Below are 15,978 nucleotides of genomic sequence, written 5' to 3' on the forward strand. Positions count from 1 at the left end.
TTTCCAGGGAGCAGCTGGTGGGTTTGAACTGCCGACCTCTTGGTTAGCAACTGAGCTCTTAACCACTGCACCACCAGGGCTCCTTTACAGGGGTTAGGATTTCAACGTAGCTTTTTGGGGACACTGTTCAATTCATAACACCCATGGTATAGTTCAACTCTCTGGCCTCCCTTTACCAGGGCTTCTTTTTCACAGAAGCAAACAAGTTATCATCTGCTGATTCTTTTATTCCAACCAATATTTATTGAGCAGTCATTGTGTAGGTTTTAATCCAGTGAAGTAGTCACCCAGCATATGTTCCACTTGGCTCTTCACCCAGTTTTTTCACCTTGAGAAACTTTACATAAAATAAAAGAAATAAGGTCACATTTATTTAGTTAATAATTGTGGTAGGCAACTTGTTGCAGATTTTACAGGTCAGCCACTGTAAAAAATTTCCCTCACATTTAGAAGGGTTGACATAACAAAAACATAATAAAAAATGCAGTTAAACAATTTAGAAATTATTGGCCTTTTTTCTTTTTGCATAATTTTTTAAGTGGACCTTTTTAGAATTTCCTTCTATCTTACCATAATTTTCCTTCTCTGTGATGATTTTTAGGAACTGCTTATTAAAGAGAGACTTCTAAGAATGTGACATTCCAATTACTTTGGCATTTCCCGATGTGTAATTATGTTACTTAATAGAGACAAGAAACTAAAAAATAAATATTGAGATGTTAACAGGAAGAGCAGAGTTGAGGCCCTTGTGTACTTTTCTTTCCCTATTTTAGAGAAATAAAAACAAAATGGAAGTTTAGGAGAGGAGATTATGATAGTAAATATGACATGTGTGATTGATAGCAGGTTCCTATTTCTTTGTTTTCTGCCTTCCTCTCATGCTTGAGAAAATCAGATAGGGATGGGTAGATGGACAGTTGGTTGTCAGACACCTGTCCCCTGAAACAACCTTACCAGATGCTGCCTGATTTCCTTGGTTCTTGCCCCATAGATAATGGGATTGATCAGACATGGGAGAAGCAGGTATAAGGCGCTAAGAAGGTTGTGTACATCCTGAGAAGCAGTACGGACCATGCGGTAGACGATGGATGAGGTCATAGTGAAAAAGTAGACAGTGAAGATGACCAGCAGGTGGGAGCCACAGGTGTTAAAGGCCTTGGAACGTGCTCTGCCTGATGAAATTCGGAAGGCAGCACGGATGATGTGGGAATAGGAGGCACCAAGGAGGAACGTGTCCAGGACTCTGTTGAAGATGCGGACAGTGAGCCCCACAGTCTTGTTCAGAGAGATGTCCCCACAGGAGAGTTTCATCAGAGCCATGTGCTCACAGGCAAGGTGGTGGATCACGTCTGAGTAGCAAAAGTGAACCTGGGAGGCCAGGAAGACCACTGGAGTCACACTACAAGTGCTCCAGGCAGCTGCCGCCCCCACCAGGCCGGCCAGCAATTGGGATGTTACTGTCTCTGTATAGCGGAGTGGGTAGCAGATGGCCACATAGCGGTCCAGGGCCATGACCAGAAGAATGTTGCAGTCAAAGATAATGAGGAAGTAGATGCAGAACATTTGGATCAGGCAGTGGGTCAGGGAGATGTGGTTGAAACGGGTAGAGAAGCTGAACAGCATGGTGGGCACCACAGTGGTGGCGGTACAGATGTTGACAGCTAGGAGCAGAGCAATGAGTGCATACATGGGCTGATGCAGACTCTTCTGGGCTGCTACTGTGTGGATAATCAGGGCATTGATTGAGATGATCATCAGGTAGAGGCTGAGGAAGGGCAGCACGAGGAGTGTGTGGGACTCCTGTAGCCCTGGGAAGCCCACCAGGAGGAAGCTGGTGTAGGACATGTTGGAGCTTCTATTGCTGCACACTGACATCTTCCCTGGCTCCAGGGAGAAAAGGGAAGAAGAGGCCTGGTGTCTGTGCCTGGACCTTGGCTGTCCCAGCCCCAGCCTCACCAGGCTGGACCAGGTACTTCAACCTCCATGAGCCTTCAGTATACCTAGAGAGATAATGAAACGTTATCTTTCACCATTTAAGGAAATGTCTCAAAAATGACATCGTTCTATAGCCCCATCTTGTTAATTTTTCTTCCTTGTTTCAACAAAGCCATTTTGTTATTGTTAGTTGTTGTCGAGGTGATTCTGACTCATGGTGACCCCATGTGTGCGGAGCAGAACTACTGCATAGGGTTTTCAAGACTGTCCAACCTTTTGGAATCAGATCACCAGTCCTGGCTTCCAAGGTGTTTCTGGGTAGATTCGAATCTCCAACCCTTTTAGTCAAGTGCTTAACTGTTTGCACCACCCAGAGACTCACAAAGGTGTAGATCATTCCTTTATTTCTTCTTTCATATCTTTACTGAGCACTGACTTTGTGCCAGGCCATAAGCTACATGTGTGGAATACAACAATGAGTAACATATTGTCCTTCCCTGAATGAGTCCATATTCTACTGAGCAGGCTAGAAATGATAAGCAATAGTCAAAATACAGTGTGTATGTTAAAATGACTCTCTTAGTGTTTCAGTTTTAGTTGAGGACTGATAAAGCCAAGAGGAAAACAAAAATCAAATAGTTTTTCTCACATTGTGAAGATGAGGTAATGGACCACTAGGAGGACTAACAAAGGAGGTAGCTGAAGACTGTTATTGGACCTTTAGCCAACACCCACCTGCAGAGTTTAAAAAGGTGGATGTAGTAGATTTGGAGAATATCTTTGAGGAAAGCTTGTATTTTTCTTTCCCATCATGAGGGCTTGAAGAAGTGCTATGCCTTCCCCTCAAGCCAGTGAGAGGGGCTTTAAGGAGGCCAGACAGTGAAATTAATGTGTCTCCCTTGCTCTTTTGTCCCTTGCCCTTTGGACAATGCTGGGAACTAGCGTTTGACCCATACTAGAGGTGAAAGTGATAGACTGTGACTGTAGTCTCCAATGGAGGACCAAAGAGACAGAGTGGTGGGAGCAGCTCTTTTGTCATCTGGCCTGACCATAATACGCATGCTCCTGCCTCACCCTAATCCAGCCTTGCCGAATCCTGTCTTTATTTAAAATTTGGATATTTTGTTCATCATGGATTTTTTGCATAGATTTTTATTTTTTAAAATATTGCATTAAAATAGTATTTATCTTGATTACTGAGTTTTTTGGCATCCCCTTAAATTTTGCAACTGATGCAAGTGCCTCACTGACCTCATCCTAATCCTGGCTGCATCCCCTTGGCCAGGAGGTGGCCACAGGAAGTTACCAGATTGGAGCTGTCTTGAAGTCTTCCCCAAGACAGTAGTATGCTGAGATGAAGGTATAGGTCCCAACAGTAATAAGCTCTGGATGGGTGGCGGGGTGGGTGGGTGGGGAGAGTGGACACTATACCTCAGAGACTGGAACCAAGTGGCGGGGTTGCCAGCAATCCCCCAGACAAGTGCGTTTCTCAAGAAATGCATCCAAGAATAGTATCTGCTTTAAATATCCACTAAGCCCAGGATGGACCAAAGCTAGGTCAACTGAAGCCATTTCTACCCCTGACCTAGTCTCTGTTCTTCTGATCTTGGTGAAGTGAAAACGCATGGGTTGAAAAGTAGGGAGTGAAAATAAGCACAAGGGAAAGAATTAGGGGCAAAGTTGACTAGGTTCCCACTTCACACCATGGGCATCCTGTCTGAAGGAGGGAAAAATGGGGGTGGGGGTAGGGCAACTTTTAATATCAAAGGCTGACAATTTTTATTACTAGATGGAATTGACTATTTGAATGGCCAATATGAAGATGTTTTTGAAATTAAAAATGACCCAAGAGCTTTTTAATATTATTTAGAATTTAACAAAACCATTAATAGAAACTTCTCAAGATTTTACCCAAGGGGCACCACAGAGCAGATATGAATGGAGAATAGGCAGAAAAAATGAGCTGTTTTTCTGGTACCTATTTAGGAGTATTGCTCTTCCAACATAATGGTACAAGTATAAGAGATGCTACAAAATAGTTTAGTACAAAGAGGTATGGTAGCACAGTAAATAAAGATTTGACTCTGCCTGGCAGGTTGAGAGAGGAATCAGAGAAACATTTACTAAGGAAAGCCAAGTCTGGCAAATGATTTGCTGAATTTAAGTATGTTTTGTTCTTCCAGTTTTAGCAAACCTATAAAAAGGGAATTGATGTGTATCTTTAAAGATCACCTTTTATTTTTTTTTCAATGCACACACAAGATCTGTTTAATAATCTGTTCTAGGAGCTTGACAGGGATCAACTTTAACAATCTGTGGTTGACATTGGCCTCTTTCCTCCCATTTTGGCAATCTTCAGTCTTTTCCAAAGATTTATCATGGATTTACTGGAGGGTAATCCTGAACACATCTTTAGATTCTTTCAGTCAGCATTAAGTATTTGTCTAAACTACAGATGTGAATGTGATTAGCATTGTCAGACACTCTCTTACAATCTCTTATGATGGTAGGACTTGGGCTTTAATTTTCTCAAGCATCTTTGTTCTGCGTTTTCTAGATTTAAGCTATTTCCTCATGGTATAGGGGACTTCTCTTTTTATAGGGGACTTTTTTTTTTTTCCCCTGTTCCTTAATATTGACCTACCTGCCCAAGATGTATCAAAAAACCCAGTTTTTGCCCTTTCCCTCCTCTCTATTCTGGTTCACCTATTTTTGTTCACCTGGGCTGCAGATTTGTGCCCCCTCAGGCATATGACCGGTCTCCTTCTGAGGGACCTTCTGAGGCCGTACCAGAAGTGGAAGAGAGGAGGGTATGAAGTGGGGGCTCTGCAACTCAGGCTACAAGGATAGCCATGATCTAGGGTTGGGGGTCTCCCAGGGAAATATGGGGAACTGTAAAGAAGGCAGGAGTTTCCCAGATCTCAACAAATGTTTGGTGGTGGACAACCACAGTGGTTGTCCCTGTTCTTCCCTGGTCCCCAAGTGAGATCACAGAGTCAAAGAATCCAAGAAGCCAGAGAATCCAAGAACCATCTAGCAGAAAAATTTACCAAGCAGGCCTGACAAGATCAAATGTGGAGAGGGAGAGATTCCCTTTCCCCACCTACAGTGCCACACAAACAAACTTTTCTAGTTGAAGCTACTGTGTGAATGGTGGTACCACTACTAAGGTAGAGAATTTATGGAGTGTGAAAACATTTTTTAAAAAAATTTTTTATTGTGCTTTAAGAGAAAGTTTACAAATCAAGCCAGTCTCTCATACAAAAATTTATATACACCTTGCTATATACTCCTCGCTCTCCCCCTAATGAGACAGCACACTCTTTCCCTCCAGTCTCCTTTTTCACATCCATTTGGCCAGCTTCTGACTCCCTCTGCCTTCTCATCTCCCCTCCAGACAGGAGATGCCCACATAATCTCATGCGTCTGCTGAATCCAAGAAGCTCACTCTTCACCAGCATTATTTTCTATCCCATAGTCCAGTTCAATCTCTGTCTGAAGAGTTGGCTTTGGGAATGGTTCCTGTCTTGGGCTAACAGAAGATCTGGGGACCATGACCTCTGGGGTCCTTCTAGTGTCAGTCAGACCAATAAGTCTGGTCGTTTTATGAGAATTGAAAACATTTTGATGTGCCTGTAGAACTTTCAATCTCTGTGCTTACTTCTGCTGCTATATTACCCATACAAGAGCCTTCCCCAAACCCTGGCCTTCCCCAGCACTAACTTGTTACTCACCAGGACTTACACAGGCTGAGATTAGTAAGGCCAGGCTAGCCTGGCCTGGGTTGCTTGAATATAGTTATATCCGTCCTATTCCTCCCAGGGGGAACTCCCAGAGCTTCATTCCAGGCTATGACTTAGTCAGCAGCGTCCTAGGGGCAGGCAGAATGAAAAGACTCCCTCAGGGCCCTGTGGGCTGGGGGAGCAGCATGAGCAAAAGCAGGGTCTTGATACGGACATATTAGGGGAACAGTGATGAGGGAGTCCATTTGGGGGAGTAAAGTTTCCTTCTCCAGGCTCTCTTCTTGACCCTTTGCTTTCTTACAGTACATATCTGAATGACCTCATTCTCTCCATGGTTTCTACCCTTTCTGGGCCCTGATTACTCACATATCTCTACTTATAGGCCAGATGTTGCCCCTGCATCCCAGATCCAACAGCTGGTTGGTTGTTGGTCAGAGATACAGCAGCCTGCTTGTCAGAGGAACCTGAAACTTAACATGCCCCAAGCTGAGCTCATGCCTTTGTACCAAAACATTTCACCCTTTGTATTCTTTTTATTCGAAAGTAGCATTTTTTTTTATTGTGGTAAATATATGTGCAAGAAAACATTTGCAAATTCAGCATTCTTCACATGTACAATTCAATGACAAAGATTATATTATGTTGTTCAACCATCACCATTATCCGTTTCCAAATTTTTGCATCACCCTTAACAGAAGCTTGGTGGCCACTAAGCAATGAATTCCCCTTTTTCTCTCCCTCCCACCTGCCCCTGGTAACTACTAATAAACTGGTCTCTATGCTGTTGTTGTTGTTAGGTGCCATTGAGTCACTTCCGGTTCATAGCAACCCTATGTACAACAGAATGAAAAGCTGCCTGGTCCTGTGTCATCCTCATAATCATTGCTGTTTGAGCCCATTGTTGCATGCACTGTGTCACTCCATCTCATTGAGGGTCTTTCTCTTTTTCACTGACCCTCTACTTTACCAAGCATGGTCCTTCCTGATCACATGTCCAAAATATGTGAGACAAAGTCTCGCCATCCTCTCTTCTAAGGAGCATTCTGGCTATACTTCTTCCAAGACAAATTTGTTCTTCTGGTAGACCATGGTATATTCAGTATTCTTTGCCAACACTGTAATTCATATGCATCAATTTAATGCAGATAACAAAACTTGCTTGATGAAAGTGAAGAGGACTTGAAGCACTTACTGATGAAGATCAAAGACTACAGCCTTCAGTATGGATTACATCTCAACATAAAAAAAACAAAAATTCTCACAACTGGACCAATAAGCAATATCATGATAAACCGAGAAAAGATTGACGTTGTCAAGGATTTTATTTTACTTGGTCTCTATATGCTTGCCTATTTTAGATATTTCATATAATGGAATCACACAATATTTGCCCTTTTGTGACTGACTGATTTCACTCAGCATAATGTTTTCAAGGTTCGTCTACATTGTAGCGTGTATCAGGAGCGCAATTCTCATTACGGCCGGGTAATATTTCTTTGTATGTATGTACCATGTTTTACTTATCCATTCATCTGCTGATGACTGTTTCCACCTTTTAGCTATTGTGAGTAGTGCTGCAATGAACCATGCTGTACAGGTATCTGTTTGTGTTCCTGCTTTCAATTATTTTGGGGATATATTTTGAAATGGAATGCTGAATCATATGGTAATGCTTTGTTTAACTTTTTGAGGAACCACAAAACGGTTCTCCACAGTGACTGTATCATTTTACAATCCCACCAGCAATGGATGAGGCTTCCAATTTCTCCACATCCTTGAACACTTGTTATTGCTGTCTTTTTAATTTTTACCATCTTAGTGGATTATTCTGTTGTATATGGTGTTGCTATGAGTGGGAACTGACTTAAGGCACCTAAGAACAACAACAGCAATGGATCTGAGGTGTTATCTCCTTGCGGTTTTGATTTGCATTGTTGAGGCTGAGCATTTTTTCATAGGCTTCTTAGACATTTATCTTCTTTGGAGAAATGTCTATTTAAATTCTTTGTTCATTTTTAAATTGCCTTTTTATCGTTCAGTTGTAAGAATTCTTTATATATTTTGAATACCCGTCCCTCGTTGGAGCCCTGGTGGCACAGTGGTTAAGAGCTTAGCTGCTAACCAAAAAGGTTGGCAGTTTGAATCTATCAGCTGCTTCTTGGAAATTCTATGGGGCAGTTGTACTTTGTCCATAGGGTCTCTATGAGTCAGAACTGACTTGATGGCAGTGGGTTTGAGGTTTGTTTATTTATTTATTTGGTCCCTCATCAGGTATATGATTTTAAAAAAATTTATTGTGTTTTAGGTGAGAGTTTACAGTGTAAATTAGTTTCTCATTTGAAAATTTATACACAAATTGTTTTGTGACATTAGTTGCAATCCCTGCTATGTGCTAGCACTCTCCTCCTTTCCCTTTACACCCTGGATTCCCCATGTTCATTCGTCCAGGTTTCCAGTCCCTTTCTGCCTTCTTGTCTTTGCTTTTCAGCAGGTGTTGCCCATTTGATCTCGTATACTTGATCGTATACTAAAAAGCATGTTCCTCATGTGTGTTATTATTTGTTTTATAGGCCTGTCTAATTTTTTTTTTATGCTTTAGGTGAAAGTTTACAGCAATGTATACACATATTGTTATGTGTCATTAGTTCCAATCCATACAATGTGACAGCACAATCCCCCTTTCCACCCCGGATTTCTTGTGTCCATTCAACCAGTTCCTGTCCCTTCCTGCTTTCTCATCCTGCCTCCAGACTGGTGTGTCTTGGTCTTGTGTATCTGATTGAACTAAGAAGCATGCTCTTCACACTTTATATTTTATAGTCCAGTCTAATCTTTGTCTGAAGAGTGGCCTTTGGGAATGGTTTTAGTTCTGGGTTAACAGAGCATCTGGGGGCCGCAGTTTCGGGGGTTTCTCCAGTCTCTGTCAGACCATTAAGCCTGGTCTTTTTTGTGAATTTGAGTTCTGCTCTGCGCTTTTCTCCCGCTCTGTCAGGGACTCTCTGTTTTGTTCCCTGTCAGGGTCATCATTCGTGTTAACTGGGCACCATCTAGTTCTTCTGGTCTCAGGCTGATGGAATTTGGTTTATGTGGACCTTTTGTCTCTTGGACTGATATTTTCTTGTGCCTTTGGTGTTCTGTCTAATCTTTGGCTGAAAGGTGGACTTCGGGAGTGGTTTCAATTCTTAGTTAGCAGGATGCCTAGGGGCCATAGTCTCAGGGGTTCCTCTAGTCTGTCAGAAAAAGTCTGTTCTTTTTTCATGAATTTGAGTTTTGTTCTACATTTTTCTCCTGCTCTGTCTGGAACCCTCTACTGTGATCCCTGTCAGAGTGGTCAGTGGTTGTAGCCAGGCACCATCTGTTTCTTCTCGGCTCGGGCTGGTGGAGGCTGTGGTTCGTGTGGTCCATTAGTCCTTTGGATTGATATTTTCCTTTGTGTCTTTTGTTTTCTTCATTCTCCTTTGCCTCAAACATGATGAGACCAAGAGGTGTATTTTAGATGGCTGATCAAAAGCTTTTAAGACCTCAGATGTCACTCACCAAAGTAGGATGTAGAGCATTTTCTTTATGAATTATGTTATGCCAATTGACCTACATGTTCCCCCAAGACCTTGGTCCTCAGCCTTCAGCCCCAGTTACTCAGTGCCTCAAGGTGTTTCGATGTATCTAGGAAGCTTCTACAGCCTTGCCTTGATCAAGGTGTGCTGACTTCCCCTATCTTGTGTGTTGTCTTTCCTTTCACCAAAGTTAACACTTGTCTACTATCTAGTTAGTGATTTCCCCTTCCTACCCTCGTAACCATCAAATATTGTTTTTTTCTGTGTGTAAAACTTTTCTTAAGGAGCCCTGGTGGCATAGTGATTAAAGAGCTCGACTGCGAATCGAAAGTTTGGCGGTTTGAACCCACCAGCCACTCCAGGGGAGCAAGATGTAGCGGTCTAATCCCATAAAGATTTACAGCCTCGGAAACCCTATGGGGGCAGTTGTACTCTGTCCTACAGGGTCGCTAAGAGTCGGAATTGATTGGATGGCAGTGGGTTTTTGGTAAAGCTTTTCTTGGGTTTTTTACAATAGTGTTCTTATACAATATTTTTCTTTTGTGATTGACTTATTTCACTGAGCATAATGCCCTCTAGATTCATCCATGTTGTGAGATGTTTCACAGATTCATCATTGTTTTTTTATCATTTCATAGTATTTCATTAGTGTATGTACCATAATCGGTTGATCAACATTCACCTGTTGATAGGCACTTAGGCTGTTTCCATCTTTTTGCTATTGTGAATAAAACTGCAATGAACGTGGGTGTGCATATTTCTATTCATGTGATGGCTCTTATTTCTCTAGGATATTTTCCTAGGAGTAGGATTACTAGATCATATGGTATTTTTATTTCTAGCTTTTTAAGAAGGCACCATATTATTTTCCATAGTGGTTGTCATGAATTGCATCCCCCGAAAATATGTGTCAACTTGTCTGGGCCATGATTCCGATTATTGTGTGATTGTCCACCATTTTATCATTTGATGTGATTTTCCTATGTGTAGTAAATTCTACCTCTATGAAGTTAATGAAGCAGGATTAGAGGCAGTTATGTTAATAAGGCAGGATTAAAACTACAAGATTAGGTTGTGTTTTAAGTCAAGCTCTTTTGAGATACAAAAGAGAAAAGCCAGTAGAGAGAGAGGGGAACCTCTTGCCATCAAGAAACAAGAGCCAAGAGCATAGTGCATCCTTTGGGCCTGGGGTCCCTGCACTGAAAAGCTTCTTGACTGGGAAAGATTGATGACAAGGACCTTCCCTCAGAGCCGACAGAGAGAGAAAGTCTTCCCTTGGAGCTGGCACCCTGAATTCGGGCTTCTAGCCTCCTAGACTGTAAGAGAAATAATTTCTCTTTGTTAAAGCCATCCACTTGTGGTATTTCTGTTATAACAGCACTAGATAACTAAGACAGTGGTTGTTCTATCTTACATTCCCACCATCAGTGCATAAGAGTTCCCTGCAACCTCCCCAACATTTGTTATTTTCTGTTCTTTTGATTCGTGCCAGCAATGTCGGGGTCAGATATATAATTTGTTAATATTTTCTCCCATTCTGAGGGTTACGTTTTCACTTTCTTGATGGTGTACTTTGCAGCAAAAAAGCTCTTAATTTCAATGAAATCTAATTCATCTATTTTCCTTTTTGCCACTTGTGCTTTTGGGGTCATATCTAAAGAAACCATTGCCTAATTTGTGGTCATGAAGATTTATTCCTATGTTTTTCCCTAAGAATTTTATAATTTTAGCTCTTACATTTAGGTCTATAATTCATTCTGAGATATATTGGAGAGGTCCAGTTTCATTATGTTGCATGTGGATATCCAGTTATCCCAGCCCCATTTGTGGAAAAGACTATCTTTCCCCATTGAATTGGTTTGGTGCCCTTGTCACTCTCCCCAGCAATTTCTCTGAGCTTTCTTCTCTTATGATGTGTTTCTATCCTTTGTATATCTTTTGAAATTTTCAATGGCTCCGATAGCTTTTATTACTTTTCAGAAGAAAATTATTTTCTAATAATCCAGACCCAGTAGCACTGTATGCTTCAATGTACACGAATACCCAGAACAGACAAATTCTCTTGAAGACTCCCATTATGCCAATGTTAGGCTGCTTGAAGTTGTCTCCCAACTTACTGATGCTTTGTTTATTTTTATCAGTCTTTTTTCTCTTTGTGTTTCCTTTTGAATAGTTTCTATTGCTGTATATTCACGTCCATTATCTTTTCTTCTGCAGTGTTTAATCTGCTATTAACCACATCCAGTGTATTTTTCATCTCAAACATTGTATTTTATCTTCAGATATTCAATTCTTTTTTTGGTCTTCCATGTCTTTAGTCTTATCGTGTTCACACTTCTCTCTGACTTCTTGAACATATAGAATATAGTTATAATAATGGTTTCAAAGTTTTTATTTACTATTTATGTCATCTGTATCATTTTTTAGTCTGTTTCTACTGACTTTTCTCCTCATTATTGGTCTTATTTTCTTGATTCTTTCCATGACCAATTGGATGGCATCCATTATGAATTTTACTTTGTTTGGTATTGGTTAATTTTGTTTAGTTTATTTATTATTATTATTTTTTTATTGTGCTTTAAGTGAAAGTTTAAAATTCAAATCAGTCTCTCACACAAAAAACTTATATATACCTTGCTACATACTCCCAATTGCTCTCCCCCTAATGAGACAGCCCACTCCCTCCCTCCACTGTCTCTTTTTCTGTCCATTTCACCAGTTTCTAACCACCTCTACCCTCTCATCTCCCCTCCAGGCAGAAGATGCCAGCATAGTCTCAAGTGTCCACCTGATCCAAGAAGCTCACTCCTCACCAGCATCCCTCTCCAACCCATTGTCCAGTCTAATCCCTGTCTGAAGACTTGGCTTTGGGAATGGTTCCTGTCATGGGCCAACAGAAGGTCTGGGGACCATGACCACCAGGGTCCTTCTAATCTCAGTCAGACCACTAAGTCTGGTCTTTTTACAAGAATTTGGGATCTGCATTCCACTGCTCTCCTTCTCCCTCGGGTTCCCTGTTGTGTTCCCTGTCAGGGCAGTCATGAGTTGTAGCCAGGCACTATCTAGTTCTTGTGGTCTCAGGCTGATGTAGTCTCTGGTTTATGCGGCCCTTTCTATCTCCTGGGCTCGTAATTACCTTGTGTCCTTGGTGTTCTTCATTCTCCTTTGATCCAGGTGGGTTGAGACCAATTGATGCATCTTAGATGTCCACTTGCTAGCGTTTAAGCCCCCAGACGCCATTCTCCGAAGTGGGATGCAGAATATTTTCTTAATAGATTTTATTATGCCAATTGACTTAGATGTCCCCTGAAACCATGGTCCCCAAACCCCCACCCTTGCTATGCTGGCCTTCGAAGCATTCAGTTTATTCAGGAAACTTCTTTACTTTTGGTTTAGTACAGTTGTGCTGACCTCTCCAGTATTGTGTGTTGTCTTTCCCATCACCTAAAGTAGTTCTTCTCTACTATGTATAGTTTATTTTTATTTATTTATTTTTTATTGTGCATGGTAGTTTATTAGGGACCTCACCCTTGGTGAATCATTTCATTAACTTTTGACTCTCTAGACACAACAGACCGTTAAGAGCTCTATTCAGTCTCTCAGTTGTCTCTTTCAGATTGACAAATACTTTTACCATAAAAGCAATCTCAAATGCCAGACTTACCTATCTGAATTTTCATCTTCTCTTATATGTTGGCCTGGTAATTCTTCATTATCACTTAGCTCTTCAGTAGCTTTAAGATGTTTTTACACTTTATCTAGTTCTTTTTTTTTTTTTTAAAGTTGTTCTTAGCGGAATGCTTGGTCCAAATGACCCTGTCTGCCATTATTAGTTCCGGCTAAGAATTCTCCATTTTTTTTTTCATTGCCTAAAGAATAAAATTGAAGCCCCTCAGAGTGGCTTGGAAAGCACTTTATGATCTGACTCCCTGCCAAACTCCATCTTTATCTCTCACATCTCTCTCTCTCATCATTGCTATCATTATTGCTACCTTTCTGTTTTTGTCTTTGTCTTTCTCAATCTTTATGCTCCAGGAAGACTGAATCAGTCATATTTTGCTGTGCATACCCTACCCTCTCCTGCTTCTATCCCTTTGCATGTTCTGTTCACTGTGTCAGTGGTGCTATTCTTTACTCTTTGGCCTGTAAATTGCTATACCTTTGTTAAGTCTCAGACCCAACGACTGCCTCATTGATGCTGTTTTTGTGTACCCTGATTTTGGACTATTTATCTTGTTAAATTATAATTACCTGCACATATATCTCCCAATCTGAGGAGGAAATTGCTTCTCAATTCCCAGCATCTGGCTCAAATCCTGATACATGGTAAATGTTCAGGAAAAATTCGGGCTGAAACAAAACACTTTGACTTAACCAAGGCCTGGGCTCTAGCACATTGGCTACAAGGCAGAGGCTGTGGGTACAAGGAGAGGCTGTCTGACATCAATATCCAGGGAACCTCTGTCCCACAACAGCTCCCTTATCCCCAGTGCCTCCTGTTTCCAAAGGGGTAAGCCATATTCTGCTTCCCAGTGTTTGCTTGGTACTGGTTGAAGGAAGTAATACTGTTTAAACCTACCTGATGGTGTTTAAAACTGATATGCCAGAGCCCCAAAATAACCAAATCTTCATTGGCTCAGGTCTGACTAGAACTTCTCAGTTCTTTACTGCTTTAGCTTTATAGTCTGTTCATATACTCCAGCTGCCACCCAGTGGCTGTTGGTCCACATTTATGATGAGTCCCAAGCCCATTGCCTTCGAGCTGATTCCGACTCATAGCGACCTTATTTGGCCAAACAACTAGGTGTTCCCCAAGTATGGATAACCCACAGTAGGCTTTGCTCAGGATCCCAGGTTTTTAATTCAAATAATCATTCTTTAATGGTAGTAAATCAATTTTATGACATTTGTATAACCGATTAAGGAAAAATAAAATTTTAAGCAAGGTTTAAAGAAATATAATTACTAAAATGTCTAGGTAGAAAACAATCTTTCTAGAGATTTTTTTCTCTACATCTTCCATGTCATTGCTCCCCTAATCTGCTTTTAAATCAGCCAAACATGGGTAACGACAAAACAAACAAAACAAAACAATAGAAAAGCCCAGAACTGTAGTTTCTCAGGCTTTCTTTAATACGTATTGAATGAGAATCATGAGACTGAGTGCTTCCATTTATCTTCTGGTGATCAATCGTGTGCAGCCAGCTAGCTCCAGTTCACAGACTGGTATTTGAGAACCATTGAGCCAGATATTCCTAAGCTCCTAGCAGCAGAGGCAGGTAGCATTACTTTAATCTTCAGTGACCTTAGAGGATGTGGGTGAAAGACTTCATCTTCTGTGTCTTTCCCTTACTTTCCCACCATGGTATATTCTAACACTCTTGAAACATTTTATCTGGGCTGCTTGTTCTGTGGCAGCCATGAGGGTATGCAGCTCAGATCTCCCTGCAAGAGAGAACTCTTCACAAGGAGTGTGGGTCCACTGACAGCTTCCAGCTTCTGCACCTTTGGGAGTCACCATGACATTTGGGCCAAGGCCATGCTTTCCAGAGACATCTCCATCCAATGACCGAGCACAGCCAGTTCTCACTCTTTCTGCCTAATGCGAGACTCTTTTAATGAACCATCTTTGCTCTGCAGTTCTCTATTGGCCTGGGTGAGACTTTCTCAGAGCTGCACCCAAACCTCCCTTCTTCTTTCTCTGCTTTCACAGGTGTCAAACCCACATCATAGTCCAAGGCTTTCCCTGCCCACTCCTGCTCCTTCTCTGTTTTATCTTACACAGGCATGATCCCCAGTAAATCTCATGCACTTCTAACTCTGGCACTCAAACCAACACATGCCTATACAAGCAAACTCTTACATGCCTAGGTAAATTATCAACTGCTAATTAATTTATCTAACAATTATTTATAGGGTAGTTAATTATTAGGTACAAATTTTAAACTAGCAAGAAAGTACCCAGTATGTATTATATTTGTTACTCCAGCCAGACTTCTGCCTTGCGAAATTTCACTTAGAGTAAAAGAAAATTAGATTACATAGATTCGTTTACTAAGCTCTGTAAATTATTTCCATACAAAATTTACAGTACAGCCCTGGTGGTACAGTGGTTAGGAACTCAGTTGCTAACCAAAAGGTCAGCAGTTCAAATCTACCAGCCGCTCTTTGGAAACCCTATGGGGCAGTTCTACTCTGTCCTATAGGGTTGCTATCAATTGACTTGATGACAATGGGTTTGGTTTTTTAACGGTATAGCCAAAGACTTTCCTCAATTTTGGGAGTGTTGAAGCCTTCTTTTATGAAAATCTAAATTAAAAAAAATTTAAACAACTTGCTTTTTCCACTGGCAAATTATTAAAAAGTGAGTCAATTAGAAAATTCCTCAAATTGTTCCAAAATATTCTCTTCTTTATGATTATTTTGAGAACTACTGAAGGGAGGAAAGTTTTTAAGAAAAATGAAATTCCAGTTACTTTCATACTGCTTGCTGTGTAACTATGGGCACTGCTATTCTTAATAAATGGATAAAGGGAACTCAAACATCAAGTAATTTTGCAATGTTAAGTAGGAAAGCAGGGATGGATGAACTTTTTGTACATCTCTTCTGTTTTAGGGGGAGAAAATGGAAAGAGAAGTTTGAGTGGGAGACATGGTAGTGAATGTCATGGGTGTGGCAACCAGTTTCCTTCCTTGCCCAATGCTTGAACAATAAGACAGAAAGCTCTTTGTGGGTGAACAGATGC

At 41.1% G+C, this 15,978-nt stretch overlaps 1 protein-coding gene across 1 annotated transcript; it reads right to left on the reverse strand.

Moving 5' to 3' along the window:
* Positions 1 to 924: 924 nt before the first annotated feature.
* Positions 925 to 1,875, reverse strand: LOC126079013 (olfactory receptor 52K1-like). The gene has a single exon (XM_049889889.1). It carries the CDS (start codon positions 1,873 to 1,875, stop codon positions 925 to 927), a length of 951 nt encoding a protein of 316 aa, XP_049745846.1.
* Positions 1,876 to 15,978: the final 14,103 nt, after the last annotated feature.

The sequence above is a fragment of the Elephas maximus genome, chromosome 7, assembly GCF_024166365.1.
Source record: "Elephas maximus indicus isolate mEleMax1 chromosome 7, mEleMax1 primary haplotype, whole genome shotgun sequence".
NCBI classification, from domain to species: domain Eukaryota; kingdom Metazoa; phylum Chordata; class Mammalia; order Proboscidea; family Elephantidae; genus Elephas; species Elephas maximus.

What these genes read in the sequence shown, in the direction of transcription:
- LOC126079013 (XM_049889889.1), bottom strand. Translation starts at nt 1,875, where the DNA reads ATGTCAGTGTGCAGCAATAGAAGCTCCAACATGTCCTACACCAGCTTC.